This window comes from Streptopelia decaocto (genome assembly GCF_964273445.1).
Source record: "Streptopelia decaocto genome assembly, chromosome: 18".
Classification (NCBI taxonomy): domain Eukaryota; kingdom Metazoa; phylum Chordata; class Aves; order Columbiformes; family Columbidae; genus Streptopelia; species Streptopelia decaocto.
Genome location: NC_138673.1, coordinates 8,841,791 through 8,869,284, shown reverse-complemented (window position 1 = coordinate 8,869,284; position 27,494 = coordinate 8,841,791). Strand labels below are relative to the sequence as shown.

General features: G+C 42.6%; 3 protein-coding genes across 5 annotated transcripts in view; all 3 read right to left on the bottom strand.

Annotated features, from left to right (window-relative positions):
* The window catches only part of BRIP1 (BRCA1 interacting DNA helicase 1), a 46,750-nt gene extending 45,479 nt beyond the window's left edge, over window positions 1-1,271 (bottom strand). For 2 of the 3 annotated variants that reach the window (XM_082068368.1, XM_082068370.1), the window contains exons 1-2: window positions 1,226-1,271; window positions 561-667 (exon numbers count right to left, since the gene is read on the bottom strand). The gene's annotated coding sequence lies outside the window, so the exon portion shown is untranslated. The remainder of the gene's footprint in view (window positions 1-560; window positions 668-1,225) is intronic. The other variant, XM_082068369.1, reaches the window with a different exon arrangement.
* A 367-nt stretch (window positions 1,272-1,638) lies between these two features.
* INTS2 (integrator complex subunit 2) lies at window positions 1,639-17,281 on the bottom strand. The gene is made up of 24 exons (XM_082068706.1): window positions 16,953-17,281; window positions 16,391-16,529; window positions 15,621-15,723; window positions 15,261-15,374; window positions 14,262-14,392; window positions 13,993-14,166; window positions 13,232-13,458; window positions 12,551-12,676; window positions 11,913-11,984; window positions 11,705-11,819; window positions 11,311-11,379; window positions 10,947-11,081; window positions 10,591-10,767; window positions 9,815-9,923; window positions 9,185-9,289; window positions 8,569-8,733; window positions 8,185-8,386; window positions 7,511-7,636; window positions 6,085-6,274; window positions 5,601-5,843; window positions 4,373-4,480; window positions 3,851-3,956; window positions 3,507-3,683; window positions 1,639-3,218 (listed from the first exon to the last, which is right to left on the bottom strand). Exons 1-24 carry the CDS (start codon window positions 17,243-17,245, stop codon window positions 3,049-3,051), a joined length of 3,576 nt encoding a protein of 1,191 aa, XP_081924832.1. The 5' UTR covers window positions 17,246-17,281; the 3' UTR covers window positions 1,639-3,048.
* A 3,392-nt stretch (window positions 17,282-20,673) lies between these two features.
* The window catches only part of MED13 (mediator complex subunit 13), a 48,906-nt gene continuing 42,085 nt past the window's right edge, over window positions 20,674-27,494 (bottom strand). The window contains exons 21-30 of the mRNA XM_082068403.1: window positions 26,837-27,056; window positions 26,026-26,217; window positions 25,656-25,879; window positions 25,073-25,215; window positions 24,685-24,843; window positions 24,404-24,589; window positions 23,721-23,869; window positions 23,312-23,485; window positions 22,074-22,174; window positions 20,674-21,394 (exon numbers count right to left, since the gene is read on the bottom strand). Of these exons, the coding sequence (XP_081924529.1) occupies window positions 21,262-21,394; window positions 22,074-22,174; window positions 23,312-23,485; window positions 23,721-23,869; window positions 24,404-24,589; window positions 24,685-24,843; window positions 25,073-25,215; window positions 25,656-25,879; window positions 26,026-26,217; window positions 26,837-27,056 (1,681 nt within the window). The 3' untranslated portion in view covers window positions 20,674-21,261. The remainder of the gene's footprint in view (window positions 21,395-22,073; window positions 22,175-23,311; window positions 23,486-23,720; window positions 23,870-24,403; window positions 24,590-24,684; window positions 24,844-25,072; window positions 25,216-25,655; window positions 25,880-26,025; window positions 26,218-26,836; window positions 27,057-27,494) is intronic.

The following is a 27,494-nucleotide window of genomic DNA, read 5'->3' as shown; positions in this document are numbered from 1 at the left end:
CAATTTAAGCAATTTAAATAAAAGTACGAATGAACCGTACACATAATTTCAGATTCTGTTTCTCAGACTGAATTGTGTTGGGAAAAGAATGCTAATCCTCAGGGAAAAAGAAATCTTGAATATTTAATAACTAAAAATCATCAGTTCTTCAATTTTCCAGGTCGATTAGCTTGAACTAGAATACATTGCAAATGACAAAGACGCAGCTGACCACAGTAGCTCGTTATGCTCATCTGATAACAATCAAATAATAAAACTGGACCCTGACTTTAGAAATGAGGCGTTTTAAAGTCCGCCAGTAATACAGTAATTATTCAGGGAAAAATGAGGTGTTGGTCACTTTACTATTCTGTATTATCTCGCATTTCTCCCACTCTGGTGAATAAAAGAAAGTCAGTTTCCCTATCACGTTAAAATATTGAAATTATTGAATTTAAAATACTGAAGACACATAGATGGCTTAAACGACACAATTATTTTTCTTATAGGTTTTCAGCACCTTGAAAATAATTGCACAACTTTAAATCGGCAGATTCCCTGTGATAAATTAACTCACTAACCTGTGTCCTCATCTGACTTTTAATGAGTAAACACACACATCACAAAACCACCAACGCATGGCATGATTCAGCTTCATCATCAACTTTCTCAACAGGAAAAAAATATCCTGGTGAAAAGAGATCGCTGACGTGAGTTCACACCCTGCCCCTGCTTCCAAAATCGGAACCGCACCCCAAGAAAAGGCTTTTCCCGACACATCCGCGGTGTTCGCTGGAACGAGTTGCGCACTTCGAGCTGCGCTTCGCCCAAGGAAAAGCAAGTCCCGGCAGGGCGGGGGGGGGTCGGAAGGATCCAAGCGCGGAGGCGGCGGGAAGCGGCGCCATCCGGGACACCGCGGGGCGGCCGGACCCTCCGTCCCGCTCCGCTCCTCTGCGCGCCCCGGGACCGCTCCCTGGGCAGCCCCGGCGGCCCCTTGGCCCTGCTGGAGCTCCAGCCCTGGGTTGAACTCTCCGCCTCGCTGCGGCCCAGGCCGGCTGCTGTCATTGGCCCGGGAGTGTCGCCTCAGCCTACACAGAAGTACCCGGGCGCTTCCTTTCTCTTCTTTAAGAGGTTTGTCCCCCCCGGAAAGCCACTGTGTCCCTTCGCACCCACCCCGCGGGAGCCCGGTCCCCTCACAGCCGCGCTCCGCCCCGCGGGAGCGAGAAGCGGCGACACGGCCGCTCACCTCAGGCCACAGAGCCCGCTTCAGCGTCCGTCCTTCCCGCCTCCGCCCCGCCGCCAATCAGCTGACAGGAAAGGGTCCTGAACCACCAATCAGCAAATCGCAGACTGAGCCCCTCCCCCCCTTCCACTGCTGCGCTATGAGAACCAATCACGGAAGGCGTTGCTGACTTCCGGTTGGACTCGTTGCTAGGCAACCAGGCGTTTACCGTGTGGGAATCCTATTGCAAAATATTTTGATACCTTTTGTTGTTGTTATTTATCTTGTTTTAAGCATAGTGCACAGAAAGCAGTGTCTTGGAAACTAAAAGAAGAGTAAAGTCAGTGGCTTTTAAATATTGCTGCACACGACAGGCCCAGGGAAAAGCTTTAACACATAATCAATACAGGCAATTCCCTTTGAAATTTAAAAGTATTAATATCTATGACTTGATCCAAATCATACACTATTTTTTTTTATTTAAATACCACTACAGCATATAAAATTACACTCAGAAAAGAAGGAAAAAAAAATACATACATTTGGATTATTTACATACTTTACATCAAGATGACAAAAACGATACTTGTTATCAGATGGTTACAGTGCTGGAGTGCAAACCTGAGGGTTTGTGGGGCTTCCCCCACCGCTGTCCTGCAGGAGCAGAAGCCAAATTACACAAAACTTCCTCGGGGCCACACCAAAGAATCAGACCATTATTTCTAGAATAAAAATTGGTCTTAATTGAAAGAAAAAATCACTGATTTAAGGACCCTGGATGCCATCGTTTAAGAAAACAGCCAGTGCTGGATTGACTAGTTGAGCAGTTCATGTATGTCGAAGTACTGCACCCAATTCTGGCACAACAGCCAAACTTTAATTTTCTGTCACAAAAACATGTGCTGCCTCCAAAAAGAGCTTGTGCAACCTTCAAGAAACTCCCAAATATTGCACCCCTTCTGCAATGCCACAAAACACATCTGTCGAGGCTAAATCCTGCAGCTTTTGTATGGAAGAACCAGCAGCTTCAGGCACAAAGCACAGAGGATTCAGCCTTCCTGTCCTCCGAGCTGCACGTAACCACTTTGGTACGCTTGAAATCCGTCGTTTCTTTCATTACAGGGAAATTCAGCTTCTGTCACAGTCACTCTCAACACCGATTTCCTCTTTTTTTAATCTTATCCTAATGGTATCTTGAGATACCTACGCACTTCTTGAAGTCTTCCTCATCTCTTTTAAACTAAACCACCTGAGCTGCACTACAAATACATATTCTCTAAAAATCACATAAATACAGCTCATTTTGGCAGCAGTACTTCTTTTTTAATCAACTTTTAGACCGGTTTCATATTTTTCATGAAGGCTGGTTGTGTGTCATGGTGCAAGTTACACCATTTTTCAAGTCTTCCTTGGAATATTTTATTCCGTCTTGCTCCGCAAGGCTCTGAACAAGAGCTCATTTAACTTCAGAAAAGCACGTGAATATTCAATTCTTCCTACCTATTGTTTTGCTGTTTGCTCAACAAATCAAGCATCCACTACTTTCAGGGTGTTATAAAACCCTTTCAAGTGTGTTGCCGTATCACTTCAGAAACTGAGCGAGCCTGAAAATGATGCTCAGTTACACTGGAAATTATTTAACAACCCCTGATATCAGACCCAAAACTTTTCACTGGAAGCAACATAAGCCTCTTTAAATAATTGTTTTCTTTTCAGACATAACTGAATTGAATTTTGAAAAACACGGACGTCTTGTGCTCCAGTTCCTCAATCCGCTTTCGCAGCTTTCTCCAAATTTTACGCACCACAGACCATGGGACAAGCTACAGTACAATTGTGTGTTCTTCCTAAACTCCACTTACGCTCATGTTAATTATTTCAATGATTGTATTTTCAACACATTGGCACAACCGAACATCAGGGTCCAAACATGTGACGTCCCTTGAATAACTTTTGTTAAGTGAATCGGTACAGAGTCCTGACAGCTCATGTGGTTTCTCCTTGAGTTGCTGGAGACCTAGAAAATTAAGTAGAAGGAAATTACACCTAAATAAATAAATAAATTTTTTAAATTGTTGTATTACACCCGTGACACAAACATCTATGTTACGAAATCCCAAATTTGCACCATCCCTGTTTCATGCATCCGGTTTAACTCCGGAGATTATTTCGAGAGACACACAACATTTCTTTTTGAGTCACCTATGTAAATTTCACACTGCATTCCAACTGCACTCAAACTTTTGAAACATTAATACAATTTCCTCGCCAAGACCATGACATTACTTTTGAATACTTCACTTACGTGTAATAATCGGGTCGAAGTCTCTTGTCTGCGTAGCAACATCAGAGGCACAAACTTGTCCTATTTGTATCAGCAGAGACATAATATCCTCATAGAGAGGAGGAAAGGCTTGGCAGAAGGACACCAAACAAGGCAGGGTCGGCATAAAAAACACGTAGCGCTTCGACTGGGTTAAAACTAGCAAGGAAAAGGAAATAAGTAAAAAGGAATTACTACAAAAATCCAGTCAAGAATTGTTACTTTTGCACTCATAATTAACACAGCGGCATTCAGACAAAGCTGCATCCAACCTAGACAATTCTAATTTACACGCTCATGTATTTAGGGGATGCTGACGTGCTCACCTGTGAGCAGGGTTCCCATCACATTGATCGCTAAACGAGCCACGCTCAGAGATTTGGGCAGCGCGTACTGGATACACAAAAATGAGAGTAACTGGATGGCAAATATCTGTTCAGTAGGCGAAAGAGAAATCAGCAACAAAGTTACAGGTTGCTTTGCACTTCCTATCCAAAGCTCTTCACATAAGTTACTAAATATTCTCCATTTTAACAATGAGGAAAAGCCTTAATAATAGTTATTGTGAATTCTTCCTGCTGACTTTAAGAAAAACAACCCACATATATTTAACATTAACCAAAGTACCAGCACTAGTGTTTCAGAATCTCCCCCGCAGACACTAACAATAAGCAATAAAGTAACACACAATTTACAATTTAAGGTAAAAGTGCTACAGATATTGCCTTAATATCCGAGGCAAGTTAGGACAGGGCTTTTTTTAGTGACCTATTTACCTTCTCCCCTTAACCCATACTTCCCCAGGGTTAACTACCGCAGTGCTTCCAAACCCACTGACTGGACTGTACCTGTTTTTCAAGCTCGGGCTGGGCAATGAGCTCGGGTATGAAATCCAGACAGATGTGCATGGATGGGATCCCCGCCACCGTCAGTGCCAGCAGCTCACATGGGTAACCCTGGGGGATTAAGAAAACAGATGTATGAAAGGTGTTTGAAAAATCCTCCTTCGATTAAGATATATTAACTCGTCGTCAATGGGGCGGAGTTCAGCTTAGGCCTGTATCTAGTACAGTGCCTCAGGGGTCAGTGCTGGGGCTTATATTATTCAGTATATTCATCAATCATTTGGATGAAGGAATAGAGTGTAATATCAGCAAGTTGGCTGATGACACCAAGCTGGGAGGAGTGGCTGACACACCAGAGGCTGTGCTGCCATCCAGAGACCTGGACAGGCTGGAGAGTTGGGAGGGGGAAAATGAAATATAACAAGGGCAAGTGTAGAGTCTTGTATCTGGGTAGGAACAGCCCCAGGTTCCAGTGTAAGTTGGGGAATGACCTATTAGAGAGCAGCGTAGGGGAAAGGGACCTGGGGGTCCTGGGGACAGCAGGATGACCATGAGCCAGCACTGGGCCCTTGTGGCCAGGAAGGCCAATGGTACCTGGGGTGGGTTAGAAGGGGGTGGTCAGTAGGTCAGAGAGGTTCTCCTGCCCCTCTGCTCTGCCCTGGGGAGACCACACCTGGAATATTGTGTCCAGTTGTGGCCCCTCAGTTCCAGCAGGACAGGGAACTGCTGGAGAGAGTCCAGCGCAGGGCAACGAAGATGCTGAAGGGAGTGGAGCATCTCCCGGGTGAGGAAAGGCTGAGGGAGCTGGGGCTCTGGAGCTGGACAAGAGGAGACTGAGGGGTGACCTCATTCATGTTCACAGATATCTAAAGGGTGAGTGTCAGGAGGATGGAGCCAGGCTCTTCTCGGTGACAACCAATGGTAGGACAAGGGGTAATGGGTGCAAACTGGAACACAAGAGGTTCCACTTAAATTTGAGAAGAAACATGTGTTTAACGATAAGGAACAGGCATAGCTCGGGTGCTCCCTTCTCAGCTACAAGAGTCCAAGCACGAAAATAGGGAGGAAATGCAGATGCTACAAATTTGGCGAGACAGGGAGCAGAAAAGTGGGCCGTTATAATTCCTGAGGAACACAGCGACAGCATTCAACTCCCTTCCTTCCACCACTTCATTTGGCTCCTTCTCAACTAGAAAAAGCCACGAAAGAACTAAAATAGCGCAAAGCAGACCTGGAAATGAACGAGTTTGACTATGTTGGGATCAGCGATGTACATCTGATGCAGCAGACAGCAGATCAGACACTGGACCTCGCGAAGGTTGCACAGCAAACTATCTTCTTCTTCTGGCTCGGGGCTCTTGGGGCCTGCGGCACCACAAACGCTCTTCAGCAAACTGTGGGGGTTGCTGCTCTGGGCTTTCTCATCTTCTGTAGGTAAGCAGATCTCGAGAAGAATCTGCACAGCAGCACTGTCCTGTGGGGAAAAAGGCGATAGAACACGCATAAGGGACTCCAATTAAATCAAATAAATCCAATACAAAGTAACGACAATTTAAGGAACAGAAGACTGTCACTTGGCTAGAATTTCTAGCTATAGATTTTTTTTTATATGGAATAAAACCAACTGAGTTCAAGAATCACAAATCCTGTAGAACGTTAAAAAAAACCCAAACGCTTCACCTGACATCATTTAATATCTATTTCTTCCCCCTTACCTGAGCAGCAAGCAATGCATTTTTTAACTCTTCCCTGGTAACTTCTGGGGCCTCTGGACCCATTGTGTTGTTTTGTGATGGTCTAATGTCCTGCTCCGCTGTCTCTTTTAGGTGAGAATTGAGGTAAGCTTTGGAAGCAAGAAGATACCCATTCAACATATGTAAGGTTATATCCATCAGAGGAGGACTCCTGATATGGGAACACATGACAAAATAAAGGCATTTCAGCAGGCAGGAATAACCTGAACAAACCAAAAGCATTCCTCAAAGGCTCATTTGGCTTAGTCCGCTTCTCTCGTGCACACACACGGATGGGTACACCCTGCGAAACCAAGAACTGCTGAAGAGGCTCATTTCTGAACAAAGGAAACCCAAAAAGCATTGGCTGTATGTGAACGAAAAATAATTATCTGACTGATGGGGAAAAATAATGCAGACAGACTCAGAACTGCTTCCACAATTCTCAGATGGTGGTTTTCATCGCATTGTAAATCTCCCCAACAGTTTAGAAACGTAGGGTTTTCTATTTGCATCCAGGGCTGAAGGGACAAACATTTTAAAATGTCACCTCCGGATTGGGGATTAGAGACGTTATCAACAGAGATGTATGGCTGGCAGAGCTGCAGCAACTCAAATGAGAGCTGGATTCAGGGCTCGATCGCTAAAAGGCAAAGAGCGACACCGCATACAAACTAGAACGTGAAGAACAAATCAAGTTCACTATCAGCCATTTATTATGAACAAAAGGATAACACAAAACGGGAAAAATGAACCACAACTGACAGAAAACATGAAAAAGAATATACAAGGGGGAGACCAAGGGGCTGAAGTACAGTTAAAATTATTAACCCTATCTTTTTTTAGAATAACTGATGCAATTTTCTTCATAACTATGAAAAAGTTTTCATTTACAAATTGTGACTAATTGATTGGATTACTTCATATTCTCCTTAGAAACTGGTTCATTGCTATCAGTTATGATCATTTTCACTACTAAGATGCTCAGTTAATTCTTCTGCATCGGAGCCATAAAGCAGCATCACACATCCTCTTCTGTTGTCACTGACATTTCTAAGTGCTACTAAAGGACTTTGTTGGGAAATTAAGCAAATCTCCCCTTGCCACCCCCATCAAACCTTTCCCCAAAAAGCTGGAATACAGAGGGGGTGGCAGAGGACAGCGTGAGGCAGATGTGACACCTACAACCTCAAGCACCACCACCACGTGGCAGCAGACATTTCACACACAAATTCACATGAACAGATCTAAAATGGATGGATGATCTACGTACAAATCCCAAAGCTTCCCAACTAGCGCTTGGTGGGAGGTTGTGCAACGGGACACTCAGCTGGACAGCACGACACGCTGAGACCACGCACGGCTCACACCGCTGGCTGTAAGAAGCCAAAAGGAGGGAGACACTCACCGGTGAACTCTGGGATCACATCTCAGTACAATCAGAGGATCGATCATCAGATCAATCTGAGTGTATTTCTGCTGTCGGACTATTTTCCCTGAAGGCTGCAGAGCATTAACAGTCATCACCCACAACCTAAAATGAGATTATTTTTATGATTTTTTTATGAGATAATCTGTAAGAAAACAAGGATCACATCAGCATCTGGACACTCGCTCATCTCAATTATCTGCATTTTTCCAAGCCTATCAAGGAGCAAGAGCCCCGAACTTCATTTGCAGCCCTTGACGTTAGTTAACCAAGATATAGTTAAATCACATTCACTGAAAACGGAGCAGCCGCACTGTTTTCACTGCCATCACACATCCAGATCTTCAGAACAGGCACATTCTTACCAAGGTGATTTCACGTTTCAGCAGCAATTTGTCATAAACAATGCACACTATAAAACTTCACTCCTATATTTTAAGCAAACTGGAGATTTTCTTTCCCCTGAGAATAAGTAGTACTGTCCTTTTAAATGCAAAGGTTAAACATTTCAACAAGCAAAAAGGAACGCCACTCCAACACATTCTGTTCAGTCACAACCTCTAATTTACCAGCCAAAGGCATTGGGTCATTATTTTTGAAACAGAAAGTGACAGTCCACCTATCGGCAATGACAAACGCTATTCTGAGCCTACCTTCTCGGCATGACGGTGTTAAGAACCATCCAAAGTTTATTGACGGTTTGAAGAACCCTCCGAGGGATTCCAGCATTCAGCAAGAGATTCATATTTGATGTCAATACTTCTGCATATGGGATCAATTCGCCGGCTGAGAGAAGCGTTAAATGCTCTAAGATCTGCATCAGCTGGGTGTGATTTCCAGGCAGCATGGAAAATGCTGTAAAATAAAGACAATGGGATCTTGGTAAAACTGCGCTTCTGACGTTTTTTTCTGACTTGGCAGCAGAACATTTTCATTACAGAAATGCAGTATGATCACATTAATTAAATGGCTACACACGTCCAAACCCACTGTATTCCATCTGGTCTGGAAAGAACACTTCACATGAAATTATTTACCTTCCTGGAGCTGTTTGGGAGAGTGATTCTTGGCCATGTTTGTAAGCAGCATCCTCCTCAACAAGGCATCGGTGCCCGTGATCTGTTCCTCACAGATCCAGTCGTCCACGATGCAGAGGTGTGGATAGTTGGTTGCAAGAAGGCGCAGCAGTGCGGAATGCAAACCTTTCGGGGTGTGGAGGAAGTGAACATCTGAGATTTAAGTAGCGACATCTTTCACCTGAACGTATTTGTGCCTATCATTGCGACAACAGACCTTAACTGAATCCCTCTGGAGAAGTTCAATGAGTTTGCGTGTTAATAGCTTGATATTCTAACTCAAAGGAAAAATTACCTTTGGAAAGGTGGGAGAACCCTACAGCAACTCTTAAACTCAGTCTGGAGTAATTATGATTCTCAGGTTATTCCTACTCTAAAACCTACCCGAGGTAGGTGAGAACTGCTCTAAAAAGAACTGCATTCCTCAAACTTTGACTCTTCAAACACGGCTGTGATCTCACCAGTTATTACTGACAGATTTTAAAAGGAAGGCAAGCAGGCTGTGAAACGCGGCAGGCGCAGAGCAGGGAACGCGCTCAGCATTCCTCGTCCGTGCACACGGGATCGCCACACTCACCTCCCAGCTCCTGCTGCAGCCCCTGCGCCTGCCGGATCAGGTACTTGATCGGGATCTGGTCCATTAATGCTGAGGAGTAAGACTTGGGTTTTTTCTGCATACCAGCTATAAGCGAACAGGACAGGACAAGAAACGACATGTAATAGTTAGAGTTGGAAACAATTATTTCCCCAACTGAATCAGTAAAGAAAGTGTAAAGCACTTGTCTCTATATTATCCAGGTAAAATAGAGAAAATCTCAAATAACACACCTCATTCCTGTTAAAGTATTAAATTAAGCTCTTCAGGAAACCATTTCTATGAACATTTCCATTTAAAGACCTTCCCGGCATTCAGATTTGTTTGCAAGATCTCCACACTATCTCTGACCAAGTCCAAGAGACCTTGAGGTCACAGCTCAAATGAGCATTTTCTTTATTCAAGGTTTTTCATTACAAAAAAAAGCGCCAGTTATCAGTTGGTACATGGAATTCAAACTCTCAGCACACACAACATCCTGTATTTAGTATAATAATCTAAACTTTTTATGCTGTGAGTCCGATAGCAACATGAATTTCAGTTACTGCAAGAATTCCTCTCTTGGCACCTAATTTTCAGTTAACCTGTTTTCCATGACACACTCACACATACCCAGTATCTTTGTGTTTGCCAGAAGTGCTTCTTCGTATGACAGCACATAGTAGAGGACAAGCAATTGCGTTGTGATGCTGTATCGTTGACCAAGACGAGTATTTTCCCCCTGTATATAAAACCAGATACAAAGGTCATGTTTCATTTCTGATCCTTGAGGAAAAAACCACCTGATTTACCCGCAAATATGAAGAAAGATGAGGCAATGAGCCTTGTACAAAAACATCAAGCCACAGGAGGTCCAAGCTCAAAGTTGCAGGGAACTTCTTTTTTCCTTCCCCTTATTTTTTTAAATGCGTTTCAAACATAAAATGTATTTTTGGTATCTTGGGACACTAATAAGGAGTAATCCTGGGATTCCAAGCAGGTCAATGCTTGCCACTCCTCTGCATGTGTCCAAGTGGCCACTCTCTTACTTCTATCACAATGAAAATGCTTCTTTCAAAACCAACTAGAGCGTTTCAGTTAAATGATACCAATCCTACATTAACGCTTCCGCTTTTCCATCTACAAAGTGCTTTCCTTTGAGTCTTTAACATGATGAGTTGGTTGGTTCCCAAGGAAAAGGGCAAAACACGGACAAATGACAATGTGAGTAGCACTAACGAGTCACTTCAAAACACATGACCGTCACTGTAGTAGGATCAGCAGTTTACTATACGAGCATTAAAGACAAAAACTAAGGCACCTTACAAACTCTGCATCAAGCTTATACACAAACTACCGAACCACATGTTTGCATTAAAGTACATGAAAGAAGCAAACAAATCAATTACCCCAGAGAGTCCTTGAAAAACATTCAGTATCTCCTGTTCCGTGACAGGCTGATTTGTGGCCTCTGGGTTGGATTTAGTTGCAGGATTGAGAATGGAGTTGATATAGACATCAATAAGAGGAAGCAACTGAGGATGGAGCGGGGTGGTGGTTTCACAGAGCTGCCGATAGATCCAGTCCTAGAAAATAATGTGCCCTGTCACGTCCACGTTCAAAGCTCAAGGGCAAGGGTATCCTAACTTAACATACAGTTCCTCCTTAAATTACATGCTAATAGGCTATAAGATTCACATGAATTCTGCCTTCAAAACCTAGTCAACATTCAAAATTAGGAACAGAAATAAAATGCAGGTCATACCTTAATGGAGACTTTGTGCTTGGTGAATGATCGACTTTTTAACAGCTGGTAAATGCAGTGAATAGGTAAAAACCCAGTGATGTTGGCACTGAGATTGCCCGTGACAGGCACACGAACCGCGTGGGCCGTGACAACCTAAAGGGAAGTCACAATTAACAAGAAAAACACCACAAATATCCACTTTATCACTACACATAAGCACAAGGCAACAAGTCGCAAAGCTACACTCTTTCTGGCATTTACTTATTTTTGGTTGTTTGGGAGCTGAAGAACATTTTTAAATAGGTTGATACAGTATGTGTAAAACTGTAGTACATGTACGACATTTGTGAACTATTTCCTGCTGCTTCACAAAACAAAATACCTGTTCGGTGAAAATCTCCTGCGTGAAGATTGTCTTCATTCTGCTGAGCGAGCTGGGCTTAATAACAATCTGAAACAAAGAACAAAGTACTTGTAACTTTAAGCCTTCTTATAAGTATTTAAATTTATTTTATAAATTGTCAACTTTTAACCTTTTAAAACTTGTCTTCACTGGGATACCAGGAAAACATTTGCATCCATACTTCAAATGTAAAGCAAAAATACTTTCAAACGTCAAGTTCACCATGTCTTCTCTACCCTAAAAATCACCCATATTATTAAGTATATTAGCAAAACTTTATATCAAAACTAAAGCAAATCCAAGAGTATAAATACACAGTTAAGAGTTAATTTTATCAGAGATGTGTATGTGCTAGAAACAGTTCAGGATTTACCTTCATTCCCAGAGTGGAACAGACCAAATCGATGATAGCGCTGAGCTGATTGCTGTGGAAATACATGGCTACCAGGAGGAGCATCTCTCCGAAAGAAGCTGATACGCCAGAAATGCTAATGATAACCAAGAGGAAGAGTTAATTTCCAAGGGGACACAAGGAAATGTGCGATTAAAATCATTCCAAATCAAGGGCAGCCTGCTCTCACCTTTCAAAGTAAGCTTCTTCCTTTATCATCCAGCTGAGCCACATTACCATCAGTTGCTCCTGCTCTGGGGTGCTGCGCAAAGAAAATTTACAAAAGAACCTTTTTCTGAGAACTACCACTCATTTTACTACCAATAACCAGCAGAAAAGTCAGTATTCAAGGAATCTTATGCCAAATGACGTTTTGTTATTTTCACTTCAGCATCAAAGAGCTGATAAGCACTGATATTTAGCACAAACTTCAGTCCAACTGTCAGGAAATTTCGTGTCTTGAACACACAAGACTACATCCATTGAACACCTATATTGCTGCTCTTCTGAACAGGGTCTCTGAAGAATTTAGCCATAAACTTGTTTAATGGAAAAGTGAACTAGTAAGGCCTACTTGAGCCTTCAAAAACCATTCCAAACTCAGCTAATACCAACGCTCCCCTCTCGAAAGATTTGCTGTCAACACGGGGGAGAGCAGAGCAGAATATCAATTTCCTCACTATAGCACGAGACAAATCCCTTCAACCAACATACGGAGAGCTGTATAAAAATGAGGAGTGAAAAAACTGCGCAGCTCTGGGGAGGTCACCACCCTACCGGTGCTAAAACAGAACATCTTTCCAAAGCTCCTCCTTTCCGGAGAGGTACCTGACGAGCGTGGAGAAGGCCAGGAGCATGCAGAAGGACAGGGACACAAAGCGAACGCCAGCTGGAGTTGCGGGGGGTCGGCTGGTCATCAGCTGCAGGAGCTGCTCGGCTTCTTCATCCGTCGGCCTGAACAGGACAGAAAAAGAACAAAACCCACCACGCTGCTAATTTAAAAGTGAAGAGATTTCCAGTTTCATCACAAGGGTAAAATAATGGTTTTTCTCTGTTGCTTAATCTGCATATCGAGTTGCCATCAATAAATGAGTATCAAGATTAACTGGCAATTCTCTTTGAACTTAAAAGACATAAAAATCTCTGTTAAGAGAATAAAAGCAGTGAGAAAACTTCCCCAAGATTTTGCTTATTAGTACAAAATACCTAAATGAAAACTAACAATGCATGAAGATGCTACATTCGCACTTCCTAAAAAGTAAACACGGAGGAAAAGAAATTCTAAATTCATGCAGTGTATGTCGCTGGAGTTTTGAGCTGCCTTCTTTTCTACACGCTGCTCCAACCACTCAGGCCTAGACTTGGTTAACAAGTCAGCAGAACTGATTTTGCAGCGTTAAAGAGAGCACCACATTTCTTGAGGCAGCTCGTGTTAAAAGTGCCCAAAGCTCTCAACTTCTGCTTAAGCCGACAGGCAGTGAATAAAAAACACATTAAAACATCCATTACTTCAGCCCAGCAATTCCCATCAAAGCGCAATAGAGACGTAACAATGCGCTGGCTTTCACGACGTGCTCTTCCTTCAGTCCTGAATACACGGACACGTTTGGCTCCGTATCGACATCTGCTTCTTCAACAATGTGTGTGCTGCGAACCGTGGGAAGGATTCCCATGAGCTCCAGGAGCAGCTGCCTCCTCATTTGCCAAAGCACAGAACTGATATTATCTCTTTTTCTCTGTGTAAGAGGTCAAAAGATGAGAACAACGTCAAACTCAACCCAGCAAACAATGTATTACAGAAGAGCTTCCTTAATAATGAAGTCAACGGAAAAAAAAGAAGCGGCGGGGGGGGGAAGAGGAGTTTTTCTTAAATATAGTTTTCAGTACCAGGGCAAGAGGCAACACACAATCGTATTACAACAGCTTATTACACTGAAACACAAGCTGTAACTAACACAACCAAACAAGTCAAGATGCAACTTGTTATCGTGAACACTGAGAATGAATATATTCATCAGGTAAACACTACAAACGCAGAGTTCCTTGGTTTCCATGCCTAAATATCTCTCAGAGGAACAACCAAATTGCTGCCTTCAGAAACGTGATTTATAGACCTGCTGGTCCCACAAGAAGAGGTTACCTGGAAAGGTTGCTCCAAGACGTGAGACAGGATTTATACGCACTCAAATACAGGTGCCCACATCCAGAAAAGTTACAGCAAGCCATAAGAATACTTTTTTAAAAAGAAAAATATTCAAAGATTTTCATACCTGTTGGCCATTCCGGATAAAAGTTCCAAACCAAGTTCGAACCTTTGCATTTGTTCCAAGCAGCAAACCACTCACAAAACACACCAGGTCACTCACTCCATCATCTGAAGATTCATTTTTGGTGTGATCCAAGGTCAAAGCCACACCAAGTCCTGGCAGATGACACTCTTCCACCTACATAAAATGCCCAGGCTCAATCATCTTTGTTGGTTTTAAAGCTCTAGTAAACATCATAATTCTGATTCCCATGACAGACTAACGACACGTACCACCATGCCTCGGACCCTCAGAGCTTGGGAAGGGTTCATTTTACACAGGTGGCGAAGAGCTTCTGTTCTCCGACGGCCTCCAACGCTCTCCTCATCCTGCCGTTCACCGTTCTTAATCAAACCCCTACAGACTAAATACCCAACAGAAGGTGTAAGGAAATCTGGTCTTTCCAAGAAAAAGACACATAAAAACAAAGCCAAGCTCTTCTGCTCAGCTGAATATGATTTATTCGCTGGGCCACACAAATGTTGTTTGGGCAAGAACTCATGATCTACAGTATATAAGCAGAACAAGGAAATGGTTTTTCTCCTCAGAGAAATCACAGAATCCCAGAATGTCAGGGATTGGAAGGGACCTCGAAAGCTCATCCAGTGCAATCCCCCCATGGAGCAGGAAACTCCACAACCCCCCTGGGCAGCCTGTTCCAGTGTCTGTCACCCTCACTGAGAAGAAGTTCCTTCTCAAATTTAAGTGGAATCTCTTGTGTTCCAATTTGAACCCATTTTGAACCCAATTTGACCCATCACAGGGTCATTACAGATTTACGCATCATTCAATTACTGCTTGTTCTCTTTCTAACGTAACCTGTGCATCTGGCAGCCCTGGAGACTGAAATCTTATTGCGAGGTAAGGGATGCTAAACAGAAAACATCAATACGGATTTTTCACCCTGTAATATGGCTCAGTCTGAGGGACAAGAGCTACTAGCACAGTTAGAGCAGGTTCAGGGTCCCAGCCATTCGCTGCCCATGACCTACAGATGAAAGGGTGCAACATGAGTCTACAAGCAGGCTGCAAAAATAGGACCTGAACGTGATGAGAAGAGGAACCCATCAGCACCTCTAAGTATAAATGCATTCAAATTATACTTCACAAGCCAAACACTCTCCCATTCAAATATTTATGACACAAGGTTTAGCCCAGAATTAACTGTATTACTAGAAATCATTTCAAAACTTTAGAAAAAGAAAGCTGGCCGAGAAGAAACTGCAACTCACCCTCGTTAAAGCTGTCGGGAACGTTGGCCACCAGCAGGCAGAGGAACCAGGCTCCGTTCTTAACGTGCAACAGAGCTTCGGCCACATCAACTATCGGCAACAGGGACGGCAGCTCTGGATAAAGAAAGTTTTCGAAGTCACACTGTTGCACTGTGAAACAACTAGAGAGCCTTGTTTTTAACATGCATTTCAATAACACATTCAAATCGATGAATGGAAAAATCAACCTGTGATCTATTCCTCTTTCAAAGAGCTAAACAGCCCAGATGAACCTTATGCCAGTCACACAGCCCCAAATGTTGAGGTTTTTTTTTACATTTGTAAGAAGTTAGAAAACACTTTAAATACAGAATACTACACCTGCTTGCAAAATGCAGAGAACATCTGCTGCCTCCTCCAGATAAACAGGACTCTCGAAGAGCTCAGAAGACTTGAGAAAAAACTCACCATTTGATTCTGAAACCTACAAGACATTGTTCATCATCACTTAACAGGTTTCATGAAGCAATTCGTCTCTTATGACTTTAAATTCAGCAGATTTAATACATTAAAAACTGTCAAAAAGGTACTGCTATAAACACAAAACAAGCAAGAAATGTGTTTAAAATAGGATGTATTTACTAGCAGAACTACTTCAAATGACGGCATCATTGCTTCTTTCCAGAAGAAAGAGAAATAGCTCACTGACAATTCTAAAAACATGGTAAGTTTACACACGGAAAATAAAACGCTGGGGGAGGAGCAAAGAGGAACACAGTGGCCAATATGACAGTGCAATTAGAGTAAAGAACTGGATGGAGAAACATCATAATTTCGTTTTCAAACACGATTTCTGCACTGATGCATCATAAAAATCACATTAAATTTTGAGTACAGTATATTACAGAATATACAGAGTCTGTATCACATTAGAAAAGATGACCCTCGTTTGTTCTGGGCAAGACAGACTTCATCTAGGAAGCCGGGGTCACAAGAGGTTCCATCACAAACCACTTCCAGCCAGAACGAGACTTGAAGTCTTGTGAAGCGGGAGAAGAACATTCCCACACAACAGCAGCACCAGAACCAGACGGAGCATCAACCTCCCCAGGGCGCAAAACTCACGAGTGTGCAGGAACGGAGAAATTTACCTTGTTCATAATGGCCAGTAACTCGCTGAGCACGAGGCGAAGGCGCCGGGGCGAGTCGCTGTGCTCGAACTCCAGCGTCAGCCCGTGCTGGAGCTGCGACACCAGGACGCTTTCCCCGCTGCCTCCTCCAAGCTTGTGCCTGTGAATTCAAACCAACACCTGTTACACCTTTCTGCAAACACAAAAATGTTACTGGTTAAAGGAAGACAGCAACTCTGTGGGGATTTCTCCTGTCACGCCAACAATCAGAGAAGACTGTTGTAGCGGTAGTACCTCATGAAATTGAATTTTTACCAAAATTTCAAGGGCCTCTGTTCCTCAACAGCTCAGACACCACCCAAGGAACGTGACCCCTAAGCCCCGCCAGGCTGGGCAGTTCCCCACAAGGCCATCATGACAGGGACATTTCTCTGTCAGAAATGGGCGTTTTCCTGAGCGTTCCTCAAAGGGCAGGGACACGATCGACCAGCTCATCCCGCCACTTGAGCAGCAACGACAAACGAACGAGCCGCAAAGGCCACACGGCGGCTTTCCCCGCGGAAAACGCCCTTCTCCGCGTTACCGGAGCTGCTGCTCTTTGCTGGCGTCCTGCTCCAGGGCGTGGAAGTCCACGGAGAGCAAGGCCACGATGGAGTTCACCGCCTCCACGCCCGAGAGGAGCCGCAGGATGAGCTTCTTGTCCTGCGCCCAGCTCTGGCTCTGGTCGGCGGGGGCGCACAGCGCCATGCGCACCAGGCAGGGCAGCAGCAGCCGCAGCTCGGGGTCGCTCAGGGCGGCCAGCCGCACCACGTCCACCTTCTGCATGGCCTCGAACGCGTAGGGGCTGACGAACTGCAGGCCCGAGCACTCGGCCATGGCGGCGGCGGCGCCGCCCGCTCCCCCCGCGCACCAACCGGCGGGAGGCGCGCGGAAGTGACGTCACCCCCGCGCGGCGGGCGGGAAGGCTGGGGGAGGCCCCGCCCCTTCCCCCCCACACACACTCTAAATAAGGCGACACCACAATCAAGGCTTCATGAATAATTTATTCCATTTGAAATTTTTTTAAAAAGTATAAACCTTTTTTTTTTTTCTTTTTTCCCCCCCTCTCATTTCCTCAATCACAATTTGTACAACTCAGTGTTTATGGCATTCGGCAGCAATAGTGTTTGTTCCTTTAATCGCTTTATATTCGTCTTTTTGTCACGATAAATACGACTCGGCCGTGGGAGAAGGTCCCAGGGAAGGTGACATGTCCAGTAACGAGGCCACAGGCTGTGTCAGCCCAACCCGAGCGCTCCGCAAGGTCCTCGCGTCCAGTTTGCTCAGAAATAAACCTAAAGCTCCAGATGAGTAACGTCCTGAAAAAGTGACCCTGAGGATTGTGGTAGGTCCCAAATCCAGTTTACTGTAAATTAAGCTTTACTCCACTGAAAACAAAAAGTACACCCACAACCAGTAATAATGAAAAACTTTGAAGCATAGTCCTGGGTCCTTTACTAAAAAATAAGACAAAACAGAAAAAGCTTCCCCAGCTGGAGGCTGTCAAGACAGTAACGTCGTTACAACGTCACCTAATTAACGAATTCTCACAAGAAACCCAGATCAGAACATTGTTTACACAGCGTTACTATCAAACCAGACTGATATGCTGTGCTGTTGTGCAGCAAATTAGAGGGTGCAATAGCATTTTAAAAAACCATTTTACTCTTAATTTTGAAAGCTGTAAAATAATGCGACATAATATTTTGATATTACAGTATTAACAAATAGTGCTTGATTAAAGACATCTGCAAGTCTTCATAGCAACACATGAAGTTAAAATTACCAGCGGAGGTAAATACCGAAAGACAATGATCTGCGCCATAACTGACAGCTAAGTAAGAACATAGCTGAGGATTTAAATATAAATTCATTTGCTTTTCATTATTTCAGGAAATGTTGGAAAGATCGAAACGTTACAGCTACTTAGAACAGAAGGGTTGTTGGCAAGTACAGCTGGTGGCCTGCTGGTCAGCAACAGGGTTCTCAGAAATCTGATTCAAGTAGTTGTGAGTCAAAGGTGATAAATGGCTTAAATACAGTAATAACTAGGCTAAAATATGTCTTTTTAAATAGGAATGGAAGGATCTCAGGTTCTTCTTCCACGGGATTCTTAAAAGGAGGTAAAACTCCACCACTACTTAACAGAGCACTGCCAGGAGCAACGTTTTCTTGTAAGACATTTTGAGAAGCCAGAGCTGAAATTTTCCAATATTTAAGCTTGTACTTGCTAAAGAACCCAAGTTATTGGCTTGTGACAATTTATGAACCAGCTATTATGTGCCCTTAAAATAGTTCAGTGAAAGTAGCTCACAAAAAAGTAACACCCAATGTAATCGTTGGCTCCATGGTGCTGGCAGGTTTGATATGTACATTGCCAGCAGTGACTGTCACTCCAGAAATGGCCCTTCTAATCTTTTCTAGTGGTTATAATATTAAAATTCGCTTTAATTGCATTTCAGGGGGGGAGTGGGAACTGGCAGCTTTCACAGCTGGAGAGTTTCACAGGGAAGGCTGTGGTCCAGGTAACAGAATACAGTTATTACACCGAGGTTCAGGCTGCTGATTCACTTACCTTTCTGAATACAAATCAGATTTCACACAAAGCAAGCCACAGCAAACCCCAGCCCTTGGAACTCGCCTAACTGAGCCAGGGTTAAAAATGACCACTTAGCAACACAGCTTCAAAAAACAAACAAACAAAGAATCAAAAGACAGGACATATGCTTTAAAAATTCCAGTTTTAGGAGCACATTTCCACTTCAAAAAAATCTCAGCCAAATGAGGGAAAAAAAAACCTTCTGTAAGACAAAAATGTGCTGTTTAACCTGCGGTGCTCTACCATTACCGGGATAAAGTAATGCACAGACCCAGTTTTTAACTCTGTTTATCAAAATACACCAGCTTCTGATTGCACTCATGGTATTTTGAAGAAATGACTGAAAATTTTCATCACCAATTGTACAACTTTATACAAAACCAAAAAAGTTGCCAATACTGTATATACATGATTTAGCGAGACTGTTTATATGAAAAATTATCTCAGGCAGGTTATTTTGCATTTACGAAACACGATTCTCATGAACACAGTAAGTTCAGTAAATGCAAGCGAATTCTTCCTTGTAGGGGATTAACAGCGGGTGCACAAACGGATCTTAAACCTTGCCCCTCGAACGGTGTAAAGCAGCGAGACAGACCGCGTACAGACCCAGGACGGGGTGAGCGCAGCAGGCTCATGGGAGCGCTGCACGAGTTCAGTTTTTAATCTGGCAGTCAGCTGAGGAACCCAGAAAAAGCAAATGCAGTTGCTCTTCAGCACCCGTAGGGGCTATTTTTGAGCAGGATCAGACATCTGGCATGTGCGAGGAGAAAGGAAAGGAACTACTGAGAAAAAATGGTGACTGTAGCTAAAGGGAGAGGTTTAGGAAAGCCTTGGATTTGTCAGTCCCTTCCTTGCGGAGGGCTGAGCCTCCTTGGCACGTGCCCCAGCCAGAGCCTGGGAAGGGGAGGTGGGGAAGGCCACACGCCGATACTTGGGGCCTTCGCCGCAGTGCCAAAAATGCGTTAGAAAGGAAAAACGTTCAGGGTTTCGTGCTGTTTTTTTTTTTACTAGTGGAATAAAATCTGAATACCAGAATTCACTGAGAATCTATATACACCACATCTGAGTTAAACACACACCAATCTTAAAGTCAAGATTGACTATTTTTGCGTTTGTAAAATGGTTAGAGCTGGGCTAAATTTCAGCCTTCCAGGAGACTTTGGATGAGATCAGAGTTTTCTGTGTGTTCCGCATCAGATTCACATTTTATCACTAATGTGGAAGAAAACAACGCAGTCACCACAGCGCCAAGAACATCTAGGTAACGACACCGCACGCTGGATATTCTTGTAATATTTAAACTTGGATACCGAAAACAGATCTGAGAATCTAGCCACAGCTCTGAACCATAACACAAACTTCAACTGAAGAGTTTATTCATTTTATTCTCACTACAAGTTAAACCACCTACAATATCACTTATATATTGCCATTGTTACTCTGTAAAGGTGTGATATAAAATGCTGTAAGACCCGGTACCTTTTCAATTTATATAAACACAGTGAACTTCATTACTGTACATGTACTCTGCAACTACAGCTTAGCTGTAAATCCCCCACACACAATGGTATGGACATTAACCCCTCTATCCCCTTTAAACTGTACATCAAGACAATACAAATTTACTGTCCCCACCCACCCCTTACAAAAAAATAATACTCTAAAAGCAACCTACTGCAACTTTTAATTAAGACGATTACATATATTTTAGACCAATTGCTTTAAAGCAAGAAGGCAGTATAAACCTTCTAGGAAAATTTTTATAAAAGAGGTTAAGAAATATAAGACAATTTATACATTTAAAAACTTACAATAAATAAGAGATGCAGGCATTTTTGAATACTAGGTACTATAATCCAATACAAGAACATCTTGATGTTCCGAAGCCATAGGTTGAAACTTATTGTTCCTCGTGTTTCTTCTCATTTCCATGCTTTTAATATTCATTAACCATGACTGGGTACTATGGCTCATTACTCTTCACAAATACTGTGGTTGGGGGAAAATGGTTAATTTTGCTACTAAAAATGTTATAATACACTTTCTGACCATCATTCTAAAGCGTCCCCACAGTCGATGACTCAAAGCCAGCAGGGCAGCAGGTGCCCCTCTCACAAGTCAAAACAATATTTGCTGGAAGTAACAAGATTCATACCCCATCACAAACAACTTGCACTGAGAAGAATTATAACTTAGTCCTGCAGTGAAATATCCCTTTTCTCATTTTTGTCTTGCAAAATTCAGATGAAGATCACAGCATATTCATGATAAAGTTATACAACTGATTCAGCACCACAAAATGAATCGGGAGACACGACCGTCTGTCCTGGGTTGCAGGATCACAGGTTAGCCAGGAGAGTGCATTGTACTGTTCCAGAACAAACCTGAAAAGCAAACAAGCTTCCGTCAAGCCAACAGATTTTCTCACTGGTATTTTACGGTCCTGATTTCACATAATCCAGTTTCTTTGGTGTTGAAAACATAAACTAGGTTTGCCAACGTTCTGAAATAACACGCCTTCAGAATTATTACAAGGAGTTCAAAGCTAAACTTTCTGTCAGTGGAAATTTGTCATTTTAATTGTCTATGCTTAATTAACGTCAAGAGGTTCACATATTAAAAAAGACACCAAAAAATCCAACGTCTTCTCAACAAGTGTCCTATGTTTGTATGAGTCTCTCTAGACCCTTGTACTTCAGCATTTCCATGTTCCCACTGATGTGCAAGATTCTGGCTTATCTGTAACTGTCTTCCACTCCTTTATGCACCACCTTTGTGTTACACCTCGAATTCTCTTTTAGCTTGAGAAATTAATTGTCTTTCAAATATTTTCAGTTGTAATCACCACTGATTAAAGAAAGGCTTAGAGGTGTTTAATTGTACCGTTCTACGATAAAGCCATCTTTTAATCAAAGCACAGCAATTTATATTGTCTCTATGATGTACTAAGCATATCAGCAGCGCAAAGAAGAAACTAACAGCAAGAAATAAATATGTAGCTTCACTGCAGCAGTATTACAAGTGAAATGCACAATATTTTTGCAAGTGATCAATCATAAATACCTGAGCACATCAGAAGTTTGATTAGAATCAAGTGGATGGGAGTGTTTACTGTGGAGTAGCTCGTCTGATTGCACTGAAGGCACGTGGAGGTGCAAAGAGGCCTAAGAAAGGAGAAGAGAGGGCAGCAGTTACTGAGCCATTCAGCTACAGCACGTTTCTTTCCCTCTGTATTGCTGACCTTCCATTCTCTGACACACAAGCCAAACCAAATCTTATCCTTAGTCCATCAACAAGCTCAGGAATTATCAGAATATAGGGGAAATGCATGCAGATCTCTCCTAAAAGCACAGTGCAAATAGTGTAACAAATTCTAGGATTTTTTAAATTCCTCTGCTACATTAAGTGATCATTCAAAAAGCAACTCAAGTAGCTGAAGATGTCTAGTAATATACAGACTTGGAATTTCAGTTGCTTTCCGTAAGACTGGCTTATTTATATTCCATATGTAGAGCTGCTTAGGGTAAATAATAAATCCTCTATTCAAAAAAATGTCTTATACCAAAGACACAGCTGAGATTAGGCCAAGAGGAACTGCTAATCCAGACACAAATAGGGCTGAAGAAGATATATCTATATCATTAGAAAATAAAGCTTAGTATTAGAGATGGCTATTTAAGTCACAAGTGAAAAATGTTAATACAGAAAGTTTCTCTGTAGACTAATGTATGGCCTTAAATGTGCCAAGTATGTCTTGACTGTGCCAGAAAAAGATAAGAGGATCAGACAATATCCAGACAGATGATACAATGGCTATCACTTGGCAACAGCCATCATGGAAAACCTCGCTTTCATGCTTTGTGCAATACATAAAGAGATTTACTTTCATTTATTTTTTTTTTACCCAGTGTAAATGAGATATTACATTACACTCGTGAATCTCCCTCTCTACCACCAGTCCACATGGGAGTAAAACATTAACCAGAGATCTGTCTAGAAACTCAACCTATTACAAAATAGCACAGCACAAAGCCAAAGCCAGAAAGGAGGCCAGACTACCAAAAAGAAACCATGAGAAGAGCAGAACCTTTCCGAATATTTGCTAATTCCATTAAGCATTTTTCTTCCCTTAAAAAAAGTGAACATAAAAAGCCCAAGCTCGACAATTTAAAACCCAGCCTCTCCTGAAGCAAAAGCAGCCGTATTCCAAGAGACATGCAGCAACTTCATTTTAAACGTAATAACTCTCATAATTCAGATCCCTGCACAACTCCCCGCCCAGCCTGCTGGATTTACAGTACCTTAAGAAACAAGGGACACTGATTTTGTGCTTGAGGACACGCTGACCAAAACCAGTCAGGCAATGGACCTGCTTTGGCAGTTGACACAAAATAGCCAAGGGCCAACGGCTGCTGCAGAATGTTTGTTACTTCATCATGGGATTCTGTTGACAGCAATCGATCTGTACCTTGACCCTGCGAACCAACAGGCAATGGTTTAAGATTAGGAGAGCACAAACTTGATAGAAATTATCTGTAGATTTCAAAACACAATGCGTTTTGAAATATCCAAGCATTATGTGAATCTTGCAAACACAATCCAATATCCCACTGATTCAAAACCTTTAATAGGAACCCTTCATTCCACAAAAGGAAATTAGCAGATGGAGAAAAACAAAACACGCCCACGACTCTCTACTTTAGTAGTTACCTTGCCCATATCACCTCCATGGGGGTAGTGGGACCCTGGAGAATGTACAGGGGATCCAGTGGGGGATGCAGGAAGGATATTTATGATATCAGGATCAAGATCATCTCCAGTGTCTAACAAGTCAAAGATTCCCATTCCATCTGCTCCATCTGAAAAAGAACAACAGTGAATTTCTACAGGTTCCCTATGTACAAGATATGACAACATGTTCTGAAATTAAGTGATTTTCCATGTAAATCTTGTGGTTCATGAGAATAAACAGTCTTATTACAAGGGGAGTAACAAGGCGGGGTTGGTTGGTTTGTTTTTAAAACAAGTATCACAGAATCACAGAATCGACTGGGTTGGAAAAGACCTCAGAGATTACCAAGGCCAACCCTTGGTCCAACTCCAGTCCATTTACCAGTCCAGTCTCAGTTTAAAAACCTCCAGGGACGGTGAGTCCAGCACCTCCCTGGGCAGCCATTCCAATGCCTGACCACTCTCTCTGCACAGAATTGCTTTCTAATATCCAGCCTAAATTTCCCCTGGCAGAGTTGAAGCCCATGCCCCCTTGTCCTGCTGACCACGCTGGTTTTGATACAGGACAGGATACCATTGGCCTTCTTGGCCACCTGGGCACACTGTTGGCTCGTGTTGAGCTTCCTGTCAATTAGTACCCCCAGTAAATCCAGTCTACTAACCATTGTTTGTGTTGAAGGCCAGATCCAAGTTTTCAGTGGTATAAGTTGACGATGCTACTTGCACAGATGCAGATGTGGGAAACACCAGTATATGAGTGCACGACGTGTCCTGGGGGGTGTTCAGCTGAGACGTCTGCATGTTTAAAGTGGTGCTGCGTCCGAATACAGAGCCGGTCGATACAGAATCTTTGAAAGAGAATTCAAGTATTTCCTTAGTTTTGCTAAACCCAAACTATTATCTCTGTTGCCAAAAAAGGGAAAGGGAGAGTTTTCTCCAATACCTGGCATAATAATGAAGGACCCTTGTGGTTCCATTGCCACCAAACACGCACTGAGAATGCTGGGAGAGTCTGCAGCCGAGATCCCACACATCCTGCACATGTCCTTGAGTCTCTTACTAAGGGACTGAAGGTTTCGGCGACTCAGCAAACAACTCCAGTCTGAGGACATAAGGGATATAGGTTTGTCTAGAAGAACGGTGCTTGCTGCAGAATATACATCTTACGTACAATAGTGTGAGCTGCAAACTTCATGTCTGTTGAGTTTTGAATACGAAAAGGAACTCTAAAAATCTCTGGGTTTTCTTCCAGAAATAGGGACAGACACTTTATATGATTGAAAAATGCAAGCTTCAAATCAAGTTTCAGACTCTAAAAACGCTACCGTTACCTTTTAGTTCCCCGTGTCCTATTCTTCCTAAGCGGCCTATTACAACTCTCCACGGCAAAGAGCTCATCTGCACAAGTCCCAGGCACCATTCCCAGAGTTTCTGAAGTCCAAGTCTGCGGGCAGAGCCCTTTTTCCTGCGAGCTCTAGAATGAAGGAAGAAGGGAAAACAAAGCTAGAACCCATCTGCAACAAGTTTTTATTGCCATATTTGGAACTTCTTATTTCTATTGACCTGAATATTGACAGGACCCAAGAACATCACTATTGAAGTACATCAATTGCAACTTCGGTTTGTTTGGGGTTTTTTGATTAAACACTGACATAAAAAGCCAGTGTAAGGAGGGATGTGTGTATGAACACACATACAAAACCACTCAACCACTAAACCAAATCATGCTCTTCTAGAAATTTAACGCAGAACAATACGCACGTAATACGGAAAATACCCATTTTCTTTAGCTAGTTTTGGAATATAATGAGTCTACAAAAGTCAAGACTTATTCTTACAGCATCATAAACTAATTGTTCAGGGCACTGAAAGAAGACATACATGCTAAAATTAATTTAACAGTTTTGTTCTTACCTGTTCGGTACATCAATATTAATTATGCAAGTTTCTAACTGTTCTCCATAGAGATCTGTACAGGATGCAAGGAGCCACCTTTGATCGTGAGACAAACAGTAGCCTACAAAAAGTACATTGTACTTCTGGCCAGCTTCTCCAAAAGTCTCTCCTAGTTCTGTTTGCTTGTCCTTTACAGGAGCCAGTATGAAAGGAGGGGTGTAGAGTCGAATACACTCAGGTCTCTGTAAAGATGGCAGAACAGACAGTGAAGTTTCAGGAAGCAATTATTCCTAAGAACTCTAGTTAGTTAATGTGAAAGAGACCAGTGATTTAATAAACAGGGACATTGCTCTGATCTTCACATTTACACAACACGAACACCACTCACATCAGGGCTCTTCAGAGCAGTTTCCATGGCTAAACCTGGGCCAAAGCCAGTTAAAGTTTTCACGTTGGTGGAAGTTGGAAGAGGCCTCCGACACTGAGTAAAAGCTGAAAATGCCAAAGATTTTAAATGCTGAGTGTAAATCTGCCGGTCTTCATGTTTCACAGGTTGCAGAAGGTACTGGCATGGGACAATCTAGAACAGATTACAGAGGGGAAAAAAATATAATTACTGTTTCATCATCAGATTAAATGGCTTTTGAGATAGTATTTGGGTACAGTGCTTTTAGAATTCTACTTTGCAATCGAATTTCTCTAGTTCTCGGATATCTCCTGCCACTTCTTCCAAAGTTATGTGGGATTTCAAGCAATTATACTCCTTGAAGTTTTCTCCAGAGAGAAAGAAGAATCTGTTCAGAGGAGAATCCAAAAGATTCCTCCAAAAGGTGCCCCTGTGAAGGAGCTGGGCAACTGCTGACAGCATTAGGTGGGCCATCCATCAGAAGGAGCGCTGCCTAAAGCTCAGTGGGGTCAGGCTGGTGGATCAGATTCCAGCGATGGGACATGCACCTTTCCTGTACTTCACTCAGTTTCCTCAGACATAAGACTGATGAGTTTTGGAATCTACTACATTATTTGGCTTTGGTTAAGAACACCCAAACTGCTCTGAAAACTACAATCTTAACGATTTAACAGCTGTGGAACTCTAAGTAATGTTTACAAAGCAAACAGAACTTTCACCTCCAGGGCGTTATTGCCTCCAAAATACACCCAAAGATATTGTGTTCGGCATGTTTCTATAAACGTTGGCTCACCTGCACAGAAATTATATTCTTGATATTAGGAGGAAGAACCTGAACCATCTCTAAAAAGCAGCGCAGAAGTCCAAGCGTCCACAAACTAGATGAGCTACTGTTCTCATCCTTTTTTTCATAGGTAAAAGGATCAATTATGTAAACCACAATTGCAGGTGGATAGGTGATAGCATGTGAATCTCCATCTGTAGGGACTCCAACTTTATCACGATCCATAGTGCTGGAAATGAAATTTTGAAACCAGTTACAAAAAGCTGAGGTTTATAATTATTTATTTTACTTTAAAACTAAGATCTAATTGCCAAATATTCATCTGAAAGACCTTTAAGTCAACTGTGGTGTAAAAAAGTCTTTTTATTCAATTTTTTTATGTGAGCTTATCAGCAATTCAGTATTGCCTGTCTTTTCTTTAGCCTTCTTTACTACAGAAGCTGAGCAGCACAAAGTTCTCTTGCTCCAAGTGGGGAACCAGAACACCGACAAGGTCACTCTCTGACAGAGCTGTCTTTACTGCTATAACTTTGATAACAGAAAGTAGAACTTTAAGATGGTGGTTACGTATTCTCGCTAACCCCCTTTAAAATATAGAAGTGAGTAGTTTGATGATTTTTTTGTCTTTAAAGAGGGAATAAAAAAACAGAGAGTTTATTTTTGTACC